Raw genomic sequence first — 19389 nt, forward strand, 5'->3', positions numbered from 1 at the left:
TTGTGACTACGAATCATAAAACCGCTACTAAGCGTTACTAGTTGGAATGATTGATGTAGATTCAAACTATCCGGATTCAATGTAGGATTAAGGGGGTCCCAAGCCCCTCCTTAATTTTGTCCAACAACCATTATTTTGTATATTTTTAGCTTTATCAGAATTTTATTATATATATTTCATTCAATATATCTAAAAATTGAATGTTATTTTATTTCTATTCTAAGATGGTAGTATTTATTAGTTTTGTGTAACTATATGAAACAATATACCTGTCTTTGTATTATTTGAATTTATGATAGTCATTTTTCTCATAATTCTATAAAAAGTAATGCAAAACTAAATATAAATAGTTTAAATTTATTTTGAATAGTTGTCTAACTCATTTTTATTATTACCTCTATTACTTATTTGTGTCCTCGTTAAATAATCTTTTTAGATTGTTATAAATATAAATATTGATGAATTTGTCGGTATGAATTAAAGATAAAGTTAGAAAAAAAAAAAAAAAAGAAAAAGAAAAGAGTCAAAAGTAAAGGAGAAACCTTTTGACTTTAAATAAAGTTAGATTTTGTATAATGTATTAATGTCCCACCGTGGTAATTACATGTTGATTTCCTGGAACCGGTGTTTACAGTTTGAAGGGTATCCAATAAAATATTATGTATATGGCCAAAAACTTTTATGGTAATTACAATTGTGCCATTATGGAAAGTGAAAACCGACCAGTTTTATTTGTATGAACACGACCTGGCAAAATTTTCCACTAGTGAGCAGAATATAAGTTTCTTTCACTAACAAAAGTACCAACTAGACTAGAGCACTACTACTCCTACTACAGTGAGCTGTGAGCATTCTTCATCTGGACACCAACCAACCCCTTCCTTCACTAGCTTCAGTTCTATCTGGTAATTCATATATATATATATATGTAAAATGATTTATGATGTAACACCTTTGCTAGATGATGATGCTCTCTCAAACTCACTTAAATCATTTTCTACCCATGCTAAAAAGCCCCCATGATTTTAATGGTTTATGAGAGCAACATCGTCCATATATATAATATATATATATATACATTCGAATGACTGATTAGGTTGGTGTTTTTCATCAGAAATGGCAGAAAAGGAGCATTTAAACGAAGAAATTGATGTTCCACCCAAGAATAAAAATATTCGCCGCCGTCGTAGTTATCATCTCTACCAAGAAAAGAAAAATCAAGTAATGCATTTTCTCATTTTATTTTATAAATTTTTTGATCAAACGGAACTTAAAGATTTTGGGGCTGGTTCCACTACCAACATTGGCCTATTATAGGATCATGCCGTGAAGATGAACATATGGGAAAATTCTTTAAAAATGTAACATTGTTTAACAAATTTGAAACTAACTATATTCCCCTTTTTTGTATGATTTAATAGACTAATCTTTAGAATAATGTAAATGATAATAGATTATTCTATAGGAAATTTAGGTAAAAAGGTTTTATTTTATTTTATTTTTTTTTATAGATTTTGCCGTTCTTTGACATTTGCTATACGGCGGAATTATCAACTGTCATACAACTACTCTGATCAATCCCAAACGGTTCATATTGTTTTGAATTTGAAGTGCTCAAATTTCATAACCTAAGTAGCACATTGTTGACCCATTTGAGTGACTGGTTGTCAAAGCGCTAAAATTATGTGATCGTGAGTACTCTGAACGTGTTTGCCCTTTATGAAGCTCATATGATGGAATCACAAGTTTATTTAAAGTAGTATGAATTTTTACAAGGTTTTTAAAAGTGTAAAATCTGTTGTGAAGATATCAGAGTTCTTGTTGACTTGTTGTTTGGGGGATGGGGGTTTCGACAAAGCCAAACTCCCCTTCTAGTGAGAACAAACCTTCGCAACGTGTTTACATTTTAGAAAAGTTGCAATACATATGTTCTTACAAATAAACGCAACTAATAGGAGATTGTAAAAAACCCAAACTAAAAAGAATCAGAAACTCTTCATGAAGGTTTGTATCTCCATTGACCCGCAATAAAAAGAAAGAATATTACACACAACTGACAGATGGACTATCTTTGTAGCTGAACTAGCGTGGTTGGGACTGACCATATGAAATTTTTTTTAAAGAGGAACCCAACTTGCAGAATCATGTACGATAGATAGACTATTTAAATATCCTTTACCTATGTTTTAATGGGTTAAACATATATTGGATAGTGGATACAGTTGGACAAAGAAAATAAATGGATATGGATTTGGTTACACTTACAATTGATCTATTGTGATTCGTACATGTATAGCGCGCCTTAAATAGTTTTCGCTTCTCATTCTCTCATAACACCATTTTTGCTCTTTGTTTTACGTAGAGACGCTTCCAGGAGATATTATCCAAGTTGTCTGATGAAAATCTCATAAAGGACAGTGGATCAGGAAAGTTATACAAAGGACGAGTATTACGGTATGGGAAGTTGAGGGATATTGTTGCATGGAGGTTAGATAGTAAGTATGGGCAAGGATACATGGAGTTCGAGACAGAGATTAGAATGCTTTCTAATCTCCAGCATAAAAATATCAGCTCTATATTAGAGTCTTATAACCAGGATAATGAAAAGATCATCATTTACAAGGGAGGATCTCATGGGATTCTGGACCAACATCTATGTGATCCAACTCTCATATGGTCTCGGAGACTACAAATATGTTTAGGCATTGCACGTGCATTGAATTACATCCATTATGATGTCATACATTGTGATATTAATACCTCTAAAATAATTTTAGATGAAGATTGGGAACCCAAGATATTTGGTTTTGAACTTTCCTCAACATATCCTCAAAGTTGGAGGCATCGCCTTCGGTTCTCTCAATTCTTTGACTCCACCAGCATTATAACACCAAAATGTGATGTATACTCTTACGGGGTATTATTGTTTGAAGTCCTTTGTGGGAAGAAACCATTGGTTGAAGACAATGAGGTTAAGGAAGATCTAGATGAGATCATTGATCCTAATCTAAAGAAACAAATGGACGCACAATCGTTGACACTATTCTTAAAAATAGCTTACAGCTGCTTGAATCATCAACTTATGGAGCGTCCAACTATGGACCAGATTGTCAAAGAACTTGAGGAAGCGTTGGAACTTCAATGGAAACATGAAAATCTTGTAAGATCATCATGATGCTTGTTTTGATTTTCATAATCCTTCTGGCATTAAATTTATAAATGTTTTGATTTTCATAGTCCTTCTGGCATTTTTATTATGTCTACTTTTTTATTCAACTGTGGTAATTTGTATTAAAGGAGCATTTAACAGATGCGGAGGAAGGGATATTATCTAACCACATGAAGGTAATTGTCTCCTTTTACTTAGTTTTGAGGTGCTTGTGGTATGTAAAACTGATTTTTCACCAGGATATTTTCTCATGGTATGTTTGATGTTCCTTGAAAATAAAATTTGATAATTAAATTTGTTTTGACAAATTAATTCATGGAACAAGATAAAAACAGAAGACCCACACCCAACAAGTTGGGGATCTTTGCTTGGTTACTTTGGTTTGGGTTTAATATCTTTGCTTGGTTTACAAGTTGGGGGTCATTCTGAAACCATCTCTCTACCTTTCGTTAGGGGTATGACGATGTACATCTTACCTCTCTCCATGCCCCACATATCTTAGGGATTGGGGATTGTTTGAAAAACTGTGATTTAATTTAAATCTTGTATCATTCCTTAATGTAAGTTGGTAATAAGTCTGAAATTAGTTGGTGGATGAGTATAAAGTTCAGCACTTTGCTGTTGCAATATTTTGTATTATTTGTTTATAATTTTGTGATTGTCAATATATTTTTTTTGGAATACAGTTCTGTATCAGTTTTCATAAAAGTATAGAGATATTCTCCATTATGTTTTATTTCTATTTAACTAACAAATTGTTAGTTAATTTGGGGTGTTATCTATAACCTACTTGTAAATCTTGATAGGAATGAACTAATATAAAAGACACATTTTTCTTTCTTATTTCATTATCATCCTGCTATCATCAGGTACAAGCTCAAATACTCACCTCCTCACTTGGCACATAAATTTGTAGATGGAATTATTGAAGATTCCGCTAAGCAAAATAAGGTTGGCCACAAATAATTTTGATGAAGAAAAGGTTATAGGGTGTGGCGGGTATGGTAAAGTGTATAGAGCAAATCTTGACGTTTTAGATATCCAAAGTTTGTCATCAGTGGAAGGGAAATGTAAAGATGAACTTCCAAAGAAAAGCAAAACTGTAGCTATAAAACGCATCAACGAGAGGTCAGACGATCAAGGTAAGGAAGGGTTTTTGAGGGAGATTGAATTGCTTACAAGTTGTAAGCATTCAAACATTGTCTCTCTTCTTGGCTTTTCCAAAGAAGCTCGCGAAATGATTCTTGTATATGAATATGCTTTTAAAGGAAGCCTTAGTGAGTATCTGGGAAGCACAAGTAAAAAGATTAATCTTAATTGGTCGCAAAGAGTACAGATATGTCTTGATATGGCACATGGAATTAATTACCTTCATACCGACATGGAGGGTAAACCAAGGATAGTACATCGAGATATAAAGAGCGATAACATTTTGTTGGATGAGAATCTGAATGCAAAGATTGCCGATTTTGGGCTCTCAAAGTTCCACCCTGCCAATCAAGAAGTGAGTGCTATCTATACGAATAATATTGCTGGCACAGAGGTGTACATGGATCCTGAATTTCTAACTACAAATAAGTATAAAAAAGAATCAGATATATACTCATTTGGAGTAGTTTTATTTGAGATCCTATCTGGGAGATTAGCCTATGATCCGATTTACATGATGGAAAATGAAAAGGGGCTTGCACCTATTGCCCGACGACGGTTCAACGAGGGAACGTTAAAGGAATTGATAGATCCTCACATAAGAGAAGAAGATGATAAACATGGTTTTACTCTAAATAGAGGGCCGAATCAAGAATCTTATGATTCGTTTGCAAAAGTCGCATATCAATGTTTGGCAGAAACTCAAGCCAAACGTCCAACAATTGAGGCTGTCATTAAGGAGCTGCAGTGTGCATTAAAATTGCAAGTAAGTAGATATTTTACTTCATTCATGTTGTTCTTTTTAGTAAGTTTTTTGTTCACATAAGTTTTGAATACATAGAGCACATACTTAATTTTTTATTGTCAAAATTAGATGAACTTATAACTCATACCATCGAACCACGGACTTATAGATTAGTAGAAGTAGTAATCTATATGTATATAGTGGGTTTCTTCTAATTTCCAAGCAAGCTTTAAAAGATTATGGTCTAGTTCAGATCGATAAGGTGTGATTTTTCATCAATAACTTTATCATTTATTTGGTCAGCAACTTCTTTTATTTTATTAATGTATATGTAGAATTACTAATCTATAATGACCGAGGTTTTAAAATTGAAAATCCAAATTTCTACTATTTTAAACCAAGAGTATTATATATAAAAAAAATTGATATGGTTATTGGATTTCAAACATTCATTTTAAAATTAATACTCATTGAACATGACTTAATTATTAGGTATGTGCTATAGAATCTTATGCTATGATTGTGCTAATTTTTAGTTTCACTTTTCGAATCCAAAGTTTTAAAATTAGTTATCAACTCAATTAAAATGTAAATGCCCTTTTTGGGGTGAAATTCATATGTTTCTTTTCTACAAAGGTATGAACAAAGTATAATAGCCAAGTTGTTCCTCTATACTTTTATCATCCTTGAGAACATGTATGCAGACAACAACATTCCAAAAGTTTTAAGCGTTCAATATTGCAGGGGGAAACCATGGTACTCTCAAGGTTTCGGCTTAGTGATATAGCATTTGCTACTGAGAATTTTTCAAAAACATATTGTAGTGGGTTAGACTCAAATGGTATGGTGTATAAAGCAGTACTTGATCATTTTGACAACAAAAGTTTATTGGCGACAGAAGAGAAGAACAGTGGTGAACCACCCAAGAGACGCATTAGTGTCGCTATTAAACGTATCTCTACTAGAGAAGACAGGCACAAAGAAGAAGGGTTCTTTGAAGAAATTGAAATGCATACAAGCTATAAACATCCCAACATAGCTCCTCTTATCGGCTTTTGTGATGAAGGTAATGATATGATCCTTGTTTACCAGAATGCTTCTAGCGGAACCCTCGATGACTATCTGAGAGGCACTAATAAAATGGGTAAGTATACGTGGACTCAACGTCTATATATGTGCCTTGAGATTGCACGTGGACTCAATCACCTACATACCATGATGGACCGCAAGCAAGGAATGATACATGTAGACATAACGAGTGCCAACATTCTGGTAGGAAAAAATTGGGAAGCGCAGATTGCTTATTCTGGGATCTCGAAATTACTCCCAGTAAATCAAGAGGAAAGCACCCACATCTCTGCCAATAGCGTAGGCACAAAAGTGTATCACGACCCAGAATTTGAAAAGACCGGTGAATTGAAAAAAGAATCAGACATATACTCTTTTGGAGTGGTTCTATTTGAAATCTTTTGTGGGAGGTTGGCATACGATCCAGCTTACATAGTTGAAAATGACAATGGGCTTGCACCAGTTGCCCGTCGATGCTTCAATGATGGAACAATAAAGCAAATAATAGATCCTGCGCTAAAGGAAGAAACGGATGAAACTTCACATAGAGTTCCTGTTCAAGATTCGCTGGACACATTTATAAGAATCGCATATCAATGTTTGGCTGAAACTCGAGCAGAACGTCCAACCATGAAAATGGTCATCAAAGAACTTGAGACGGCGCTTAACTTTCAAGTACGTCAATATTTTCAAAGTGCAACGTTTTTTCATCTATACTCGAGTTGTAAATTAGTATCATCATTAGCCCTTACAGGGAATGCGTGTCTATTTGCTGGGTAATTTTCAAGTATATTAAGCACAAACGAGAACAACAGATATATCGTAGTAAGTAGATTACATTAATGAATAATTAGAAGGGTACCGTCGTGATGCGGTAGTGTAATGGTAGTGCCGGTGATGGGTGGTGGTGGCCATGTAATGACTTCGGTGGCGGTGGCGGCGCTGATTGGTGGCGGTGGTGACGGTGATTGGTGGTGACGGGCGGTGAGGGTGGCAGCGGTGGGGGTGGAGACGATCGGTGGTGGTGGTGGTGGGCGGCGGTGGCGGAGTCGAGTCGATTAACGGTTTCATCAGATTGGTACAATCAGTTCTCAGAAGTTCATTTAAATTTTTAGGGGTAGTTTTGTTTAGAAAATGAGTGGATGAAAAATTAGAACTAAACAGGGGTATTTTAAGGATAAAAAAATTCTTAAAGACTTAAAAGGGGAGGGGCTAATTCTTTTTATAAAATATTATAGATTATAGATGTATACCTTTAAATCTTAAGTTTATGATTTGTTTTTGACCCCAAATATAGATCATACTATAAGTTCAAATGTAGACCCATAAGTAGAATTACCATCTACTTTGTGTCAAATTCTTGGGTACGTTGAGTCGTTAAAATGTGTCAAATAATGTACTTTTTCTTATGTTTCACAACTGATTAATATCTATATTAAAAACAAAGGAAGCGATCTGTACACCACTAATTTTTGGCAATACACCAGTAAATGTGTTTTACAGTGTTGTACTGTACAACTAACTAAAACATATTTAGTGGTATATTGTCAAAAACTGGTGGTGTACAGATCATCTTCCAAAACGAAATTACCGTGTTACGTGCAAAGAATAGTAAGGCTTTTATTTGTGTCCGTTTTCATTTTTTTAATGGGCTAAATTCATTTTCTTTGGGCCCGTTTTTTACTTTTTTTTTTATTTTGGGCTTCACATATCTATTTTGTTTTGGACCTTATATTTTGATCTTTTAAATTTTTTTTAATTTTGTTTATAAAAATGACTTATTTTAATTAGATGCTATCATTTTTTTAAATTTGTTACAGTTTTTAAGATTATCTCATCTTATTACACTTGAACTATTACATAATATATATACACGTAATAGTAGTGGGTACATTTCGAATATGTACATGTAATCATCCCCAAATATTAATTTGCAAGCCTTATTAGTTTCCAGTTTTGTTTCGGTTGATGTTTTATTATTATAGATTATTTTTTGTTTCACATTCTGTTTTTCAATGATTTTGGAAATTAGCTTTAATTATGTTCGTACTATTATTTTGTGTTTTTATTTAAAAATTTTTACTTTCATACATATCATCTTTTAGAATTTTTAAAATTTCTTAATATTTTTGAAATTATACTGTCAATTTTCTAATCTATAATAGCTTATTCATTAAAAGATTAATATTAATCTCAGTTTTTTGAACTATATGATTCTAAAAACATGTTATAAATTTTACAACGAAAAACAATAAATATAATCTCTTGGGGCAACACGCGGATGACATACGATGTATGTATTATACAATAATGGATATGTATGTATTAAAAATAGATGATTATGAATAAATTTTTTTCTCTAAATATAAGAAGTCCAAAATCATAATTGTTCTTTGCAGAGGGTTTGATAAGCGAAAATATTTTGAGCGGCACTTTTTCTAATTTGGAATTGGATTGTAAGTTGTTTGATTTAATATATAATGAGTGGATATAAATCTGATATATACACCTAGGGGTTAGTTATTATAAAACAAGTATTAAAGTAAAACAAATAAGACAAAATCTTGACCCTTAGATCATGATAAAATTGATGCATGGAGATTCGCATATGTATTGATGCATGATGATTTTCATAATGCACGGTGAGTTCTAGTGAAGGAAAATTTATTATTTTACATGTTTTACTTTAATACTTGTTTTATTTTACCTAAAACCTATACACATATGTTTAAGCAATTATAATTTAAATGGTAAGTACAACTTAGTTAGGATTTCAATTTGATTTAATTAAGAATATTTAAAGGGACACTTGTCACTCAAGTAATACCCATTTGTCGTTTAAATAATACCACAATCCTGTTTTAGTTATTTTAATTTTGGTTTGTTCTAACCCATGAATTTTTCAATAATTTTAGAAAAAAATCCGGATGAAAATTTGAGATAGCTAAAAGAAGTAAAAATATAGTTGGAAAATGAAAGCGATAGGAAAATAAAAATACAAAAAAATTATGATGTCATATTCTTTTAAAAGTTGTGCTACAAAAGAAGCGAGACTTGCCACTTCATCTTTTTTCTAAAAATAGCTTCTGAAAACAATCTTGTTTTATTAATATAAGAGATATATATAGGGGTGGGAATATAAGGCTGTTAGGTACCTAAACTTAGATGTCGGACACTCACATATTAATTTTTTAAACAATAAAAATAATGGGGGTCCAGACATTTATTCATTAAACAATAAAATATTAGTATGTGTGGGGTTCCACACCTAAGCTTAGGTGTTGGACAACCTTATATTCCTTTTTCCCATATATATATATATATAATAAAATATTAGTATGTGAGGGTATGGAGTATGTGGCTGTTAGATACCCAACTTGGGTGTAGAACCCCTCACATCTTGTTTTTTTAATCCATGAAAAGCATGGGGCCCAAGCATTTATATATATATATATATATATTAAAATATTGGTATGTGAGGGGTTCTACACCCAAACTTAGGTATCTAAAAGCTACATACTTAATTTTCTCATATATATATATATATATATATAATGTATAGAGAGAGACTGATTATTCTAAAACAAACAAATAAGGTCATGAAGGAGATAATAATATACTGATGCACAAGTATATAAAATTGTGCATTAGAGATAAAACCAATAATCATGATTCATGATGGCCATCTTTATTCATCGAGGATATCTCACCATGGGTAAAGTCCTGCACCTATCCAAAGTCTATGAGATAAACCATAAACAGTTACATATGATTTATAGAAAAACCCACAGACTTATCAATACAGAGAGTCGAACCCTTTTTTAAACTCACTCTCTCTCTCTATATATATTTTTTCCCTATATAAGGAAATTATTTTAGGAACTCATGAAAACCCATTTTTCTGTAAGAACCGCGAAAAGTTTCAAATTATGTATTGAATTACATGTTTCTTTTATTTATTCACACTGTTTGGTTCACATGTGAACAAAAACGTGAATATATTCATTCACAAGTTCACGAAAGGCTATTTTAATAGAAAAGTTTCTTCTACAACATACTTTTTTGTATCATTTTATATGTGAATGGAAAAAAAAAACAAACTATGTGATACATAATCTGAGAGTTATCATAGTTTTTGAAAAAATATAGTTTTCAAAATATGGAAAGTTTATATATAGAAAACATGCATTTGGGGTTCGGATTTTTAACTTGAAGATCATGGCTTGCATAGATTACAAACATGAACTTCATATTCTTTTTTGAATTATGAATTTGATTGGATGTCTCATGACTCATAGGAAAACCTTATGCAAGCCCTTCAAGTTTCACTTAAAGATGTTGAGGAGGCCACAAGAAACTTTAGTCAAAAAAATTGTGTTAGAAGTGGAAGATATTGGAAAATGTATAAAGGAGAATTTTTTGCTGATGTTGATACTAATGTTGATGCCAATGCTAATGCCAATGGGTGTACCACAATTATCGCAAAGCGGTGGGATAGCATGTCTAGCCAAGGATGTCGTCAATTTTGGACAGAACTTAATATTGTTTTCAAGCATAAGCACGAGAATATCATTGGTCTTGTAGGTTATTGTAACGAACAGGATGAAAGGATCATCGTTTATGAGCACGCGCCTTATGGAACTCTTGATATGTATTTGGATGACGCTAGTCTAACATGGATGAAAAGGCTCAAGATATGCATCGATGTTGCTAATGGATTGGAGTTCCTTCATAGAGGTGCTATAACGCTGAAGAAAGTGGTACATAGGAACATCCAAAGCCATGCAATTCTATTATATGATGACTGGAAGGCGAAAATTTCAAATTTAGAGTTGTCTTCATCAGAATCATTACCGCACGACATGGAACATGTCAGCAGTATTAACGCTTATGGTGCATTTGGCTATCTTGACCCAGAGCACAAACAAGGTTTCTTAACTGAAAAATCTGATATATATTCATTTGGTGTGGTTTTATTTGAGATATTGTGTGGAAGATTGGCATGGGTAGAGGACTGCAAGGATCATTTGCGATCTTTAGGTCCTCTAGCTAAAAGGAAATATCAAGAAGGAAAGATTGATAAGATGGTGTTTGATGGTATAAAGGAACAAATTGGTCCGGAATCAATGGCTACATTTTCCAAAATTGCCTATAAATGCTTAAATGACAAGAGAGAAGAACGACCAATGGCAGGCGATGTAGTAATACAACTCAAGAAAGCATTGGATGTCCAAGTAAGCTCTATGTTTTTACTTATAAAGTGGCTATCTTTCAATAAGCCATGTATACTTAAGATATAGATAGATATTGCAATAAAGTAAACTGGCTTCATGGCATGTATCTTATATAAACACTCCATGTATCTGGTTTCATAAAATGTATTTTAAATATACAGAAAGATAATTTTGTTAGGCATTTTATTTGGAAACCACTTGTTACATATCAAATATCATATGTAGTAGTTTTAATAGTACATGGATGCCATATGCAATAGTTTAAATAGTTCAGGGAGGTCTTTGGTAGAAATTGATAGTTAAAAGGTTGAAGTTGTATAGAATGGAAATTAGGTTGTTATGTCGATTGCTAGCGCATATAGGCAGAGTGATGCAAACGGAAACCAGAGATATATAATTGAACTTGTTGATTCAAAGAATTACCAGGAACAATTTTTCAAATTATCGTTGATTCAAAATGGATATGATAATATGGTGATTTCACACACTAAACACACACTAGTGAATAGGGGAAGAATGAATTTCATAAATTTTAAGAATTGAGCAGTCCCCTGTGATTACAACCATATAAATAGACATGCAAAATTCAAACGGGCCTAAAAGAATAAGTGGACGAAAAGTGATTACAAAAAGAAAGTCCAAAAAAGTCCCGCAAAACCTAGAAAAAGGTCCATAATTAATAGAAAATGACGTTTTTGGCCCCGAAGGTTGACTGGTCATACGCTGAAAACAGAGCCTTGTAGCAAAAGTGATGGTCAATTTAGCGAAGCATTCTTTATACTCCTATCTAGGCCCTCCAAATACACTAGAGTTTGTTCTTCTAGAGTATGTTGAATTGTTGATGACTTGATTCAATAACACTGTCAGCTCATTTGTGTGATTAATCACCATTTATTATCCACTCTAGAATTTTCTCTGTATCAATTAATATCAGATCCAACATCCTTTTATTTTTACTCGTATTTCTCAGTGTAATACTAAAATTGTTGACCCTCCCGTGAACAAACTAAGTCTACGTCTTTCTTAAATGTTCTGTATATATATATATATAGGAAGATTATGAAATATGGGAGGCCCAACTGCCTAAAGACTACAAAGAAATAATTCAGATGTCAGACACCCCCGAGATCTATTCTACCATGAAGCGAAAGGAACTTTACAACTTACTCTCTAAAGGAATCCTGATTGCTGATGGCAAAGTGGTACTTACCATGATCTCCTGTCTCATTTTCTCTATTTTCTCTTGCAAGTGTTTATACATAATACTGATAGTAGCAACTGTGTTTTTTTTTATGTTCTTTTGTAACAGTGGTTCTCACTTGGAATTAATGGAGAAAGAAATGAAGTGGTATCAGCAAGCCAATTTTCATACAAAAAGCATCGGATGCGATCTATTCCAGAGTCAAGGTTCCCTTCCGATCTCTTTGTTTGTGTAGATGTATTTTATTGAATGTAGTTACATCCCTCTCAAATGAAAACGTTATATATAAAGTTTGGGTTCTTTTACCTTTACACATGACAAGATTTGAGGGAAGCATAAACCAATTTGTTGCAAGAAAACTGTCATTTAGTGATGCATAAAAATATAGTTTTTAAAGTAAAAACTAGTAAAAAGGTAAAATAGTGAAAAGATTTTGAACTCTTCCAAGTTTTCCTTGAAAAGATCTTATAGAAATCTTAAAAACTTTATACAAATGTAGATAAGAAGTAATACCACCTGCATTTAAACTAGTAGCTAGACAACCTATTTTATTTAGTTTCATAAGAAAAAGAAATAGGTAGTATAAATAGAAGTAGAAGTGTGTGGTGGGTGCATAATAGAGGCTATGACTTAGACTTCAATATATATCTTTTAACATGTGCAGGTTTCATAAGATAGCAGAGATATCAGATATTTCGAATTTGAATATCCAAATAAAGATAAGAACCCAATTTTTATCCATGGGAGTCCACTATGGCATTCATCTCATATTTAGATTTTGTGGTGTAAAAAAATCCGTAGCTAAACAGATGTATGTGAATCTAGCATACAAAATGGGGAAGGAAACTTTAAATGCATATTTCGCTACTTGGGGAGAGGATGAGTGGATGAGGATTGAATTGTATCGGTTTTTGAATGACAAGGAAAAAACTGACGTTGTGTTTCAACTAGAGAGATTTTCAAGGTCCTATTGTGGAAACCGCGGCATTTATGTTGAAGGCCTTGAGTTTCGAGCCATTGACAATGCAAGTTTTAGTACACTCTCTGGTTCTTATTACATATTACTTTGATGTAGTTTAATGCATGAAGAAGTATAAAGAGAGGCCACATTTTTTATGTCTACATTACACTTTACAAGTATATAACGTGTACTGTATAATATTTCCTACAGGAGAAACATGACGAAAACAAGGAGAAATATCATATGCTTTCTGCAATGGAGGCCATTTGCAATTTTTCTGATACAAAGCTTTGTATTTTGAAACCCTCAACTGAGTCCAGGTTTTGCTCTTTTTGACCATATCAATTACACCTTCTCATTCTAATCATCAATCTTCCTTTATTTCATTTGATCATTTCCCCTTCACGTACGTACATACTTTACGTAATTTAAGGCAACTTTTGTTCTCAACTTTGCTAACTTAAATAGTTGAAACTTGCTCATTTATGAATTAGCTTTCCTAAAATGAAGAATTTTTTGTGTGTATATAAACACCTACCTTATGTCAATAGATAGACAAACAGCATTTCACTTCATAGATTTTGAAGAAGTTTATTTAATCTTTAAAATTGTGTAATCACTTGATATATCGTATATACGATTTAGATTTCGAAAGGTGATTGAGCTTTTATCAACACAAGAATTTCGTATCAAGTGCAAAATTGAAAGTGAAAGATTGTTACCAAATACAGAATACATATGTTACCTTGTGTTCAAGCTTTCAGAAAAGTGTAGTGGGTTGCATTGCCCAGTAAAAGTACGAGATCAACAGCAGGCCGAGATCAAACAGACTCGAATTGTTTATTTTAGAACCCCACACTCATGGAATGTGACCGGTGACGATAATCAGGGTCCAAAAGAGAGGGAAGATGGATGGATGGAGGTTAATTTGTGGAAGTTCAGATCAGAGCTTGATATTGATAATGACTATATCTTAATAAATTTGAAACTTGCAACTTATGAAGGAACTATGGTTGGTCTTGTTGTATGTGGCCTAGAGTTTCGTCCGATGTAGGATTAGGTGTATATATGTTCCAGTTATAACAGATGAATTTTCAGGTACATCTCCAAACATCTCTATATCCATATTCAGTAACTTCTGTTAGTAGCTAATGTGTTAGAATGAGGTTACAAAAATTGTGTTATTATGACTATATATAATCCAGCCATTTATGTACTAAAGCATTTATGTATTACTTTTGGGAAATGACATTTGTACCATTAATTTTTATAGATCTACCACAATATACAAGTCGTATTGCTAACTGTACAAGTTAACGATGCATAGTTGTGGTACATCTATCAAAAGAAGTGGTACGAATATCACTTCCTATTACTTTTGACCCATTTGAACAGTTTTGTTTTTAACATAACCTATTAAAGATAGATTCAACCCATCAACCAATTTTATAGGTATATGGGTCAAATTTGCGATCTCTAGATCTAGTGAAACCCCGAATTCAGTATTCAATCATGCTATTTCTGAAAGATTATTGAATGATATGTTTTTCATTGAATCTTATTAAAATACAAACGTCTTATATCATGTGAAGATACAACCAAATCCCCATAAATATAGGAGGCTCATAAATATAAAATCAATGTAAAATTATAGCTAATATAGTTTCCGCTAATATTCCCCCTCAGTTGGAACGTGGATAGGCAGAAACGTTCAAGCTGGAGCGAAACAACTCAAACAGGTAGCGTGGAAGGCCTTTTGTAAATATGTCAGCATATTGCGCGGAAGAAGGCACGTGTAGAACCCGAATATGACCAATCCTAACTTTTTCACGCACGAAGTGAATGTCCATCTCCACATGTTTGGTATGTTGGTGCTGGACAGGATTACCAGATAGGTAAATGGATAGGTAAATGGAAGACACATTGTCACAAAAAACGACAGTAGCTTTCTGAACTGGAACTCTTAACTCGAGAAGTAGATTTCGAACCCAAGTAGCTTCGGCTACTGCATTAGCAACGCCTCTATATTCAGCTTCCGCACTCGACCGTGAAATAGTTTGTTGTCGCTTAGACGACTAAGAGATGAGATTATCGCCAAGGAAAATGCAGTAACCAGAGAGCGGCGAGTGTCAGGGCAACCCCCCCAATCTGCATCAGAGTAAGCAGTCAAGGCATGATTTGGGGATGCTGATAAGCGAAGACCAAAATCCATAGTGCTATGTAAATAACGTAATACTCGTTTAAGGATGGCAAAGTGAGGTTCCCTTGGAGCGTGCATGAATAGGCATATTTGTTGCACTGCATAGGAGATGTCGGGACGAGTAATAGCGAGGTACTGTAAGGCACCCGCTGAACTGCGGTATAGAGTCCCATCTGGAAGAAGTTCCCCTTCAGTGGCACTAAGTTTAGAGTTGGTATCCACAGGAGTAAGACAAGGTTTGCATGTGGTCATATTTGCTCGATGAAGAATGTCTCGGGCGTATTGAGACTGGCCTAAAATCAAGGACTGTGATCACGAGTGACTGTGATGCCAAGGAAATAATGAAGATGCCCCATATCAGACATTGCAAACTCATTTGATAACTTTGTGATGATTGCGGTGAGAAGACTTTGATGACTTGCAGTAAGCACGATATCCTCCACATAAAGAAGAAGATAAGCGAGTTGATCACCATGCTGGTAAATACATAATGACGTATCACACACACTGCTATAAACCCCAAAGAGCTTAGGTAAGAGGAGAACCGTGTATACCATGCCCGTGGTGCCTGTTGTAGGCCGTATAAAGACTTTCTTAAGCGACAAACATGATTCGGGTGTGCGGGGTCGATGAACCCAGGTAGTTGAGTCATGTACACAGTTTCTTGAAGTGTGCCATTAAGGAAAGCATTTTTTACATCTAATTGATGTATTGGCCATGATCTGGACACTGCTAATGACAAAACTGTACGAATGGTGGCTGGTTTAACAACCGGGCTGAATGTTTCAATGCAATCAATTCCAACATTTTGAGATTTCCCATTACAAACAAGACGAGCCTTATACCTATCCAATGTGCCATCAGCTTTAAATTTATGGCGAAACAGCCACATCGATCTAATGATCGGGTAATCCATAGGGTTTGGAACAAGTTCCCATGTATTATTATCCTCCAAAGCACTAAATTCATCGTTCATGGCACGAAGCCAATTATGGTCCAATAAGGCTTTCATATAAGAAGTTGGCACGGGAGAGATGACAAAGGTAGCGACCAGGTTATACCGTGGGTTTGGTTTGGTGACCCCCGCCTTGGATCGGGTCAACATGGGGTGGTCATTTGTTGGACCCGTGTTCACGTTAGTTTGTTGGGCGTCAGATTGGGGTGGGAGGTGGCACGGTGGTGTAGGAGGTGCTGACACAGGTGGGGTGGTGGTGTGAGGTGCTTCTGTTTGAGTCGGGCTTGACGGGGGTTGTTGTGCCAAGGGTTGGCTTGCGTTTTGGGGTTGTGATGAGGGTGATGTAGAGGGGTGTTGTTGAACATGATGTGTAGGAGCAGCTGATGTTGGGAAGGATGGATGGAAGAAATGAGTTATGGTAGAAAGTGAGTCATCAAGGAAGGTGTAGGTGGAGGGTGAGGTTGGTTTAAAATCATTGAAAGTAAATGTTTTCTCATCGAAAATAACATGGCGGGAAAGATGTACCCGTCCCGTGATCGGGTCATAACATCGATACCCTCAAAGTCAGAAGGATATCCTAAGAATATGCATCGGGTAGACTGGGGTGAGAGTTTGTTAGGAGTCGTGGCTGACATGTTCGGGTAGCAAGCACAACCAAAAATACGAAGATGGTCATATGTGGGTTGGCGTAAGTAGAGGGCGTAGGCGGGTGTTTGGAACTGTAATCTTTTTGTTGGAAGGATGTTATGAAGATAGGTGGTGGTGTGTAGAGCTTCAACCCAAAATGTGGGTGGAAGATGAGCATGAGTTAGAAGAGCACAAATTATATCGTTTAAACGACGTATCATTCGCTCGGACCGTCCATTTTGTTGGGATGTTTGGGGGCAATAGAACCGAAAGATTAGACCATTTTGAGTTGCAAATGATTTAAAGCTATTGTTATCAAATTCACCACCGATATCACATTGAAAGGTTTTAATGGTTGACTGGAATTGAGTTTGGACTAATTTGTGAAATTTGACAAATGTTGGGAATGTTTCAGATTTGTATTTTAACGGAAACACCCAAACATAATTTGTATAATTGTCAATTAGAACCATGTAATATTTGAAACTAGAATGACTTAAAACAGGGGATGTCCAAAGATCACAATGAATAGTATCAAATGGTTTAAAAGTAAATGAAACAGAATCACTAAAAGGCAAACGTTTACTGTTGGATACTTGGCAAGAGTGACAAACTGAAGATCCAACAACTTTATTACAAGGAAAAAAAGAACGACTAAGATAGTTGAGCACGGTCTCTCCAGGGTGTCCTAGACGATCATGCCATGGAATGGATGGTGACTATAAAGAGAGGGCAAGCTCAGTAAATGGATAGAGTTCGCCGTCACTGTTGTGTCAGGAAAGGAGGCGTCCATCCTTGAGGTCCTTCAAAGAAAAACCAAAAGGGTCAAATGTAACAGAAACTTGGTTATCAATGGTAAATTTTCGTACAGACACTAAATCTTTAACTATGTTAGGGGAGTGAACAATATGATTGAGGTGATATGTTTGTTGTGGGAGTTTGAGAAAGCCATTACCGGAGCCATTTACTTGTAATGATTGGCCATTACCGACAAGAATAGGACTAGTAGGAGATAAGCATGGAGTAGTGATTTTACCTCAGTTGGATGTTATGTGGGAAGTAGCTGCTGAATCCATGTACCAATTTGGATCGTTGTAGTTCAAACTCATGGTCAAAAGTGTTGTTCCAATATCACTCGGGCATAGAGCATTATTACTTGATGGGCTGAACCCAGGAGGAGCCGAAAAAGAGGCGTGATTTGTTAGATGGGTCTGAGGGGGCTGTGATGGGTAAGGTGTTGGTGGTGGAGTCCATTGGTTTGGGTATTGGGCTTGATAAAAAGAGTTTGGGTTGTAAGGTGGATGGGCTTGCCATGTGCTCCGATTGTTCCCGGTAGATTGTTGGGTTTGTTGAGCCTGACCCCACGAACTCTGCCCGTGAAATCCAGTCGACCTATCGTCCCTTGCCGTATATTGCCCACTGCGAGACTATTGACCACGTCCCTGTGCGGCTCTAACCGGGTCATAATTTTTCCTCTGTACCCATTTGGATATGGTGAACGAACTGAACTAGAGGAGGCTCACTGGTTGGTGTGATTGTTGTAGCTATGCGCTTGTGTTTGTGAGAGGAGGACGGTTTCACGATTTGTTCTGGTCCTAGCCGCCTGAAGTTGTTGCTCAGCTTCAATCATACCCTTGGCGACGTCCCATGATGGACAACTTTGATTGATAATTGCCCCGATTGCATTGTACTCAGCTGGGAGCCCTCGAACCATTTGGATAACAAGATGACTTTGGGTGACAGGTTGATCTATGTCACCTAGTTGATTGGCTATATCTTTCAAAGTTTGGCAATACTCGTCAAAGGATGCGCTAGAAGTGAGAGTAGTATTGCTGAATTTATGTTCGAGCGTGGCTGCACGAGCATGTTTATTGTTGATGAAGATGCCCTGTACTTTCAGCCAAGCTTCACGAGCAGTGATATCATTATCAAGAACCCGGGCAAGAAAATCATCGGGGAGAGAGTACCGAAGAATCAAGGCATCGAGTTCTGACCACGCCATGTAAGACGGATCTGATTGGTCGGGTGGGTCGGTTCCATTAATGTGGTTGAGAACTTTATAAGCTCGTACATGTAGTTT

General features: G+C 35.2%; 1 protein-coding gene across 1 annotated transcript; it reads left to right on the forward strand.

Moving 5' to 3' along the window:
• The first annotated feature begins 816 nt into the window (after positions 1 to 816).
• LOC122605592 lies at positions 817 to 14743 on the forward strand. The gene is made up of 12 exons (XM_043778553.1): positions 817 to 905; positions 1115 to 1221; positions 2363 to 3160; positions 3298 to 3345; positions 4086 to 5084; positions 5808 to 6806; positions 10430 to 11365; positions 12418 to 12567; positions 12675 to 12772; positions 13231 to 13591; positions 13738 to 13847; positions 14173 to 14743. Exons 2-12 carry the CDS (start codon positions 1117 to 1119, stop codon positions 14579 to 14581), a joined length of 5013 nt encoding a protein of 1670 aa, XP_043634488.1. The 5' UTR covers positions 817 to 905; positions 1115 to 1116; the 3' UTR covers positions 14582 to 14743.
• Positions 14744 to 19389: the final 4646 nt, after the last annotated feature.

The sequence above is a fragment of the Erigeron canadensis genome, chromosome 6 (assembly GCF_010389155.1).
Source record: "Erigeron canadensis isolate Cc75 chromosome 6, C_canadensis_v1, whole genome shotgun sequence".
NCBI classification, from domain to species: domain Eukaryota; kingdom Viridiplantae; phylum Streptophyta; class Magnoliopsida; order Asterales; family Asteraceae; genus Erigeron; species Erigeron canadensis.

Coding starts and splice junctions, on each gene's coding strand:
- LOC122605592 (XM_043778553.1), top strand. CDS start 1,117: ATGGCAGAAAAGGAGCATTTAAACGAAGAAATTGATGTTCCACCCAAG. Junction 3,346..4,085: donor TATTATCTAACCACATGAAG/GTAATTGTCTCC, acceptor ATAAATTTGTAG/ATGGAATTATTGAAGATTCC. Junction 12,568..12,674: donor TGATTGCTGATGGCAAAGTG/GTACTTACCATG, acceptor CTTTTGTAACAG/TGGTTCTCACTTGGAATTAA.